This window comes from Nematolebias whitei, chromosome 8 (assembly GCF_014905685.2).
Source record: "Nematolebias whitei isolate Nwh7 chromosome 8, NemWhi1, whole genome shotgun sequence".
NCBI classification, from domain to species: domain Eukaryota; kingdom Metazoa; phylum Chordata; class Actinopteri; order Cyprinodontiformes; family Rivulidae; genus Nematolebias; species Nematolebias whitei.
The window spans coordinates 4,442,519-4,450,557 of record NC_056505.1 but is presented as its reverse complement, the minus strand read 5'-3'; the positions used below and the strand labels follow the sequence as shown (position 1 = coordinate 4,450,557).

The following is an 8,039-nucleotide window of genomic DNA, read 5'->3' as shown; positions in this document are numbered from 1 at the left end:
ACACCTGGACCATAGAAAGTACACCTGGACCATAGAAAGTACACCTGAACTATAGAAAGTACACCTGGACCATAGAAAGTACACCTGGACCATAGAAAGTACACCTGTACTACAGAAAGTACACATGAACTATAGAAAGTACACCTGGACTATAGAAAGTACACATGAACTATAGAAAGTACACCTGGACTATAGACAGTACACCTGGACCATAGAAAGTACACATGAACTATACAAAGTACACCTGGACTATAGAAAGTACACCTGGACTATAGAAAGTACACCTGGACTATAGACAGTACACCTGGACAATAGAAAGTAAACCTGGACCAAAGAAGGTACACCTGGACAATAGAAAGTAAACCTGGACCATAGAAGGTACACCTGGGCTATATAAAGTACACCTGAACTATAGAAAGTTCACCTGGACCTGTCATTCTGTGTTTGTCGGTTTCTACTTCCTGTCCTCTCAAACGCAGCTGGTCGAAGCAGATGGCTGCTCGTCCTGAGCCTGGTTTTGATGGAGGTTTCTTCCTGTTCAAAAGGAGTTTTTTCTTTCCACTGTCTCCTTTGTGCTTGCTCAGGATGGGAGACTGTGATGAAGTGACGATTCAAAATCTGCTGCTTCCTCAGATAGATAACTTTTATAATGGACGTGAATGTTTTTGTTCAGTGCCCAGAGATGACTTCTGTTGTGACTTGGAGCTTTAGAAATAAACTGAATTGAATTACACAGACGCAAAACCTACCACATGTTCAGACCCCTGAACTGAATAAAAGCTTACAGAACTACCAACACTCACCACAGTTCAAACCACAGAATGAACAACAATCACATGTTTAGACCACAGAACTGTGAAGAACAACAGAACAACACAAAACCAACAATAACTACAAGTTTAAATCAGAACCACTAAGAACAAACTCAAGTTCAAACCACAGAACCACAGAGATAAACGTTAACCACATGTTCTGACTACTTAACCAACATAAACCCTTACAAAACCATATGACTAATGTAAAACATTATAGAACCACACAGTTATGCATAAAACAAACTAGAACCAAAGTATAACCACAGAGAAGTGTATGTAAACCTCTGGGTACACGAGGCCTCCAGGGATGACATCAGTCTGGTGATCTGGTAGAAGGTGAACCAGAGGTTATGAACATGTTCAGCATGAAGTTGAATAAAATTATTCACATGAAATACTACAACTGGACTCAAGTGTGATGTATCAACACAAGAGATAGGGTATATGACACTAACTCCAACTCGGTCCTTCTATGTTTCAGAGGTTTGTCATATTCAAGTTTTTCAATTGATCCTCAGCTCTAAAGACAGAAACAGCTTTAGAGAAGCTTGAACTTTCTACTTCAGCTCCAGGGGCTGCAGTAAACAAAGATTACCTTGAAACGGGTACAGAGACTTGCAGGTGCCAATGCTCGGTAAAGGTTCTTCATCGTCGAAGTCGTCATCAAACTCTGAACTACGAGACTTAAAGTGCAGCTCTGCATTGCGGTCCTCTGTGTAGCTGCCATCGGGACTGAAAGAGACAGGAAAGAGACAGGAAACTTGAGAATGAGACAAACTAAACAGACTTAAAAAATGCAGTTACGACCAGAAGTTCTCACAGAGACACAAACATCGATTTCTTTTTTTTAAATCTTCAACTCGTTTACATTTTTTATTTCTGCATGTTTCTATTCTGCAGGTACGCCGGTTTCCTCCCACAGACCAAAAACCTCCGTTATAGGTTCATTGAAAACTCTAAATTGTCCGTTGTGTGTGAGAAAGTGAGTGGTTGTCCAGGTACCCCCCCCCCCCCCACCCCGCCTCACAGTGACAGCTTGGGACACACCAGCTCCCTGTGACCAGGAAATGAGAAGAAGGTAAAGGAAGTGGATGGATGATTCTAAGGTATGCTGAAAAATTCACGCTTTAAAAGCTTTTCTTAGGGAGTGCATCAGAACTGGTCAAAGAGTTCGTACTTCCAGTTCACTCTGATCTGCTGGGAACGCTTTGGGTCCAAATCCTGACTGGTAGTGACTCATTCTTGTGGTTTCTTGGCTGCCCTTCAGGGTGTCCACCTCACTGATGCTCTCACAACCTGATGTGACGTTGAGCTCTGCTCTGGTAAAAACATAAACCTGTGGATCCTTCCTCAGCAGGAGATGTTCTGGATCTCGCTGTGGTCTCTTGGACATCCCAGTCTTCACTTCAACTGAAGTCCTCACTTTAACTATCTTGATTGATCAGAAAACTCTTCTTTCAGCTGCAGCAGTTTCCTGCATTTGGGGAAGTTTTGATTCAACTAACCCTAATTTAAGAAGATGATCAATTTAGCTCATCTGTCCTTTTGATAGCAACCAAACTGGTAAATAGATGAGAGCGATTTCAGCTAGACTCTTTCCTAGCTTCACCTGCGCTGAACACTAAAATGAAGTTGGCTGATAAATTGGTGCTAGGGCAAAAAAATAGAAATGTATTTTTGTTCTAAAGTAAAAGCCTTTCAGGCTCAGAAAACACTTAGCATTGCACAGATTTGTTTCTGCTGACTAAATGATGATGTAAAAACATAAATTATCACCACAAAAAAGCTGAAGACACAAACTTTATGACTTAACTTACAATGACTTATGCAAAACTACGGCCAAAGAACAAGGAGAATATCTGACGAGACTCGTTACAATATGATCCATGCGTCGGAGTACCTCTCTCTGCTGGCTGGACTGCGTTTTTCCAATTGTTTCAAGCTGCTGCTGCCTGGCGTTGTTGCCTGAGAATTCATCCCACAACCTCCACTCTGTCTCCTGCTGCTGCGATCAGAAAAACTGCTGTCTGCCTCCGACAGCCACATCTACAGGAACACAAAGTGCACATGAGGTGTTCAGATCAACACAAAACACATCTAACACTTGTACGATTGTACTACAACATACACATATATGTATCATATTGAACTGTGTGAACTATAACGTGTCAAAAGGGTCGTTCTTTTCCACTGTCTCCAATGTGCTGCTCAGGATGGGAGATGAAGATTTAACACAATCTGCTGTTTCCTTACATACATAACCTTTACTAATGGGCATTTTACAAAGTATGAGAATGTTTTCACCATAAGATGGCTATCCTGTCCTTTCATAGTACAGCGTGCATCAATACTTCAGAAAACACAGAGCATAAGAGACAAACCTGGTTCCTTCTCAGCTCCTCCTCCAGTTTCTGCAGATTCTGCTTCACTTCCTCCAGTCGAGGCTCCAAACTGCCAGCATCACCCATCTGAGGACTTTGTTCATAAACCTCCCTCATTTTCAGTAAAGCGTTTCTAAAACAAACAGAGGAATAAACATCCTTATACACGTCACAAGTACAGACTTTCCTTTTTCTTAAATATATATACGTACTGATTTGGTTTAAAGTGCTTTAATATGTTATATATACTAAAAATATGGTGTTATTATATATGATTGACCCCAGTCTTAGGGTTTGTCAGTAAAGTTGAGCCTCTATTGTTGGATGTGGGGATGACGATGTACACCGCTGGACCTGTCGTTCTTTGCTGTGGCATTTGTGTTGTACCTCATCAATCTGGCCATATCAGGTCTGAAGTGGTTTCTGAGTTAATCTGGAAGTTGAGTATCTGTTTCCTTCATTCACACTCTTCCCATATAAGGCCCATTCAGTTCAGCAAAATGGCCGCACAGACCAGTTTGTCTTTAAGCTTCCTCTACCTTTTCATAAGTGACGGATGAAGCCACTCAGATGTTAGCTTTGAGCGGCACCAGAAGAAACGTGGAGCAGAACGCTGCAGGGCTGAACACAGCATGATGCATTCAGTGTGTGTCGGACATCTCCCTTGTGTCATTTACTGTAATGAATTAGCTCAGTTTATTGATTCTGTTGTGGTAAACTATTTCTTAAACTATCTACAAAGTTGCTGTGCATCATCGTCAATATTCCCTCAGTAATAAATCTGTTTGTTGTTGTTTAATCCCACAAGCGTGTGTTCACAACTAATGCCAGTTCATCACATTACTGAGCTGCATCTCCGGGTTTTTTCTTCTTCACATGTCAGCCAGCCTGGCCCTGTTACTACCTTGATTGGAGAAACAGTCGTGTATCAGAGGTAGGCTGTCTGCGACCCGCCTCACCACCTCGCTGTGTCTTCTGAATGGGCCGAGGCGTCCAGTTAATGTCTCAGTCATTAGATACTGAAGCTGCCTGATGGTTGGCAGTTTATCAGTTGTATGATGTATGTGATGTAATGTGAGTGGTCTGTGTGTGTCATGTGTTTAGTTGTGTTACCTCTGCTCTCTCTCTCGTTGTATTTCCTGGTTGATGTTGTTGATGCGACTTTGAAGTTTCTTGTGTCGCTGCTCAGGAGGAAGGTGGCTGCAGTCTGCTGGACTGGATCCCTGCAACAGTTCAGCCATGCTTACCACAGAAAAACACCAGAACCAACAACAGAACTTCCTGTCCTGGTCTTTGAGATACCTGAATGTTACAGCGACATACTGACCAGTTTTAGCGACAGCTGTCCAACCAAGAAGGAGAGCAATGATAAAGAAAAACATCTTATTTATATTTATTTAGGATAAACTTTGGTTCAAAGAGACTTCCAACAGAAGAACATCTTTCAAGCTTCAACACAACCAGCTGAACATGCACGGTACCAAAAGAATCAGAAGTCCAGAGTCAGTATGAGATGGAGTTTCACTGTTCATGTATGACTCTGTTGGTGTGTTTATGTACATGTCTGTAATGTGTGTGTATTTGTGTGATTGTGCATCTGTGTGTGTACACTGTGCTTGTGTGTGTTTCTGTGTGTACCCCTCTCTTCAGGCTTCGCAGACACTGCTTCCGGGTTCTGGAACCAGAGCTCATGAGATCGCTGAGTCGCTGCGTAATTGGCTCTCTGGAAGATGGGGGTGGGGACTGGGGACTGTTGTCCATGCCCCCAGGTGAAGGTGAGGTTGGGGGTGGAGGTGGAGGCTGCCGGGGGGAGGACAGGAGTGTCAACAGCTGCAGACAAAGAAGCTAAAGTTCAGGCTGGTAAGTGGTTCAGGTGCACTTTTAGGCATCAGTGTGTGTTGGGGAGTATGGGTGGGAGGAGTCACAGCAGGTGAGTGGTTCAGGTGTACTTTTAGGCATCAGTGTGTGTCTAGGGGGGAGGGTGGAGTGTGGGAGTCAGTGAGAGTCAGTGCGCTGAGGGAGAGTCACCTTGTTTTTACGTAAGAAGGGCCACAGCTTCTTGCTGTGTCTCCGTCCCTCAGCACGGTTGTCTAGATAGCTAGATTCAGAGATGCTCCGCCTCATGGTGGCACTGTAATCTTGAAACTCTACATCGCCTGGAGGATCAAAGCCAGATTTATACACCTCCACCACATGACGAGTGTCCTGCACACAAACACAACAAGCCAGATAAAATACTCTTCACATCTTCAGCAAAAAGAGCTAAAACTCAAATATCACCCAAAACTAAAGAAGGTGTTCCCCACATCTCGACCATGAAACACTCATCATCCGTGCTGTTAATCCATCAACATCTTAAATAAATGTTCAGAAAAAAGTAAAACTCCAGCAAAATGTCAGCAGGCTGAAGCTAAAGTTTAGATCTTTCGGGTAAGGTTCAGGTAAACTCAACGCAGGTTTACGTTTGGCTTCAGGTCCGGTTGAGACTCAAGTTGAGGCTGAGGTCAGATTAACTTCAGGTCAAGTCAGGTTCAGTCTACGAGAATGATCTCTGGAAGCGTTAGTGTTTTCTCTGTGTTTCTTGTGGTGAATCGACATAAAGAACCATGTTGACGTGATTCCTCTGTAGTTTCCAAACCAGACAGGGATGCCAGTTGGGAAATGAAGAACTATCATGCTTTAAAATTGTTGAATTTTGACCTAAACTGTATTATTTGTTGAGTTATAGCAAGTTATATCAGTACCGGCCCACATTCAGGTTCGCTTATTTGTACCCATTTATACAGCACCAATTCAAAACAAAAATCATCTCATTGCACTGTGCAAAAACATTCACATACATTATAAAACACTAATTAGTGAAATGTATCTATTCAAGGAAGCCAACAGACTGATGAGTGAAAAGGAATGGCTCCTTTTAAAAGGAAGAAACCTCCAGATCCAGAAACAAGCTGAGGTTGTGCAGCCATCTGCCTCAACCGGCTGGGTTTGAGATGCCAGGAAAGAGACACCGACAAAAACAAAATGATTGGTCCAGGTGTAAATACCTGAACAAATCAGATTTACCACAGGTAAATGTGTTTAGTAGCTCTGAGAAGGCTCACCTTTCTAGGCTGAATGCTTTCAGCAGCATCTATCATCGCATCCAGACAGCGACCTACTACAGGAAGAACTTTTCTTTCTGCCTCTGCTGACAAGCGCATCGCTTCACCAATTCTCTCAATCCGCCGCTCCTCCATGTCCTGAATACGCTGCAAAGCACAGACTTCATGTTAAAACTCTCAAATACATGTGCATTTGTAATCAGAGCGCTACAGGGCCTGGTTTAATGATCTTACAACTGCTACCAGTGTGACACACTTCTACTTTACCTGGTGTATAAAAGCAGTGCCATTCTGAGATAGTGTTGCTTTAACAGAATCAGAAGCGTATTCATTTGCCAAGTGTGTAAAACACAAGTAAGGAATTTGTTTCTGGCTGGTGGGTTCTCTTTTTTTGGCTCTTTTGGATCTCTTGCATTGTAAGACCCCCGCCCAGCCTGGATTCTGAGTCTTTGCATTGAGTTGTCTAGCCCACTTTTGGCTCAATTTCTGGAATCCAGAGACGTGGAGTTGCAACACATGCTGCAGATCTGAAGTCAGCAGACTGAAGGCCATTTACTGGTTCAATGAGCTGGTTGTACACATCTTCAAATGACTGTAAACAAGCTAGCATTAGCTTACAACCTGCAAAACCAACAAGCAGTACACACAGTCCCCCGTCATTGAGGGATTTGAAAAGTGAATGTTTATACTTTTTTGAGATGACTGCTTTCTTGGACTGGAATTGAACCGGGAATGCAAGTAAACCAAAATGTTTTGGTGCAAGAAATTCCAGTGGGTAGGAGTTACACTGTGGAGAATAACAAAGGGTTTTTTATGTTCTACTTGTCCAAGAAGGTGCAGAGTGGTGGATCCTGGCAAGTGCAGGGAGAAATTTTATTCACCGTATCTACATGTTCACAGCACATGTTAGAGATTACTCTCAGCTACTACCACACCAAGTCTTAGCTCAGTGTCTACAAACTAGACGAAGTTACGGTCATTTCTGAGTTTCATTGAGTCAGTTAGTTGTGGTGGCCATCTTGAATCTGTATAATGCAAAAGTTGTTCAGGTGTAGGACAATGGTGGCCTTAGCCCACATAGATTCACCTTTGATAATATTTGTCTTTGATAATTTTCATGTGTGATAACATTTACCCTCGATAATATTTACCTTTGATAACATCATCAACCCAATTTTTGATAGGGAATGGAAGTTTGTACCTCACTTATATTTTAAGTTATCATGTTCACAAGACAGACTGAGAATATTTCTAATTCCTAATTCCTCTCTTGGCACCGTAACAGAGGACAACGAGGCTGTGCAGAACCAGGGAAAACATAGGCAGGACAGACAGGGGCCAGACTGACCACGGCCACGATGGGTCTTACAATACAAAAGAGCCCTATCAGCCATGTGGGCTGGTTAGAACTGCTTTATCTTGTAGATAAGTGCTACATGTCGGAGACAGTGCTTTTTAAGTGAGTACATAAAGAAACTGGTGCCAGTTTGGGATAGCAGTGCATAGCTATCTCAGACTGCTGCTGGTCTGGTTTACCTTGTATATAACTGGTGCCAGTCAGAGACAGTGCTGGGTCTACTTTCTATATAATTAGTGCCAGTCAGAGACAGTAATGGTTTACCTTCTATACAGATGGTGCCAGTCAGAGACAGTGTTCGGTCTATTTGTATATAGCTGGTGCCAATCAGAGAGAGTGTTGGTTTACATTCTATATAACTGGTGCCAGTCAGATATAGTGT

General features: G+C 42.7%; 1 protein-coding gene across 1 annotated transcript in view; it reads right to left on the bottom strand.

Annotated features, from left to right (window-relative positions):
- The window catches only part of LOC119413132 (formin-binding protein 1), a 23,532-nt gene that overhangs the window by 1,074 nt on the left and 14,419 nt on the right, over positions 1–8,039 (bottom strand). The window contains exons 9-16 of the mRNA XM_037680147.1: positions 6,301–6,447; positions 5,225–5,401; positions 4,835–5,026; positions 4,524–4,538; positions 4,310–4,419; positions 3,197–3,329; positions 2,716–2,861; positions 1,411–1,547 (exon numbers count right to left, since the gene is read on the bottom strand). Of these exons, the coding sequence (XP_037536075.1) occupies positions 1,411–1,547; positions 2,716–2,861; positions 3,197–3,329; positions 4,310–4,419; positions 4,524–4,538; positions 4,835–5,026; positions 5,225–5,401; positions 6,301–6,447 (1,057 nt within the window). The remainder of the gene's footprint in view (positions 1–1,410; positions 1,548–2,715; positions 2,862–3,196; positions 3,330–4,309; positions 4,420–4,523; positions 4,539–4,834; positions 5,027–5,224; positions 5,402–6,300; positions 6,448–8,039) is intronic.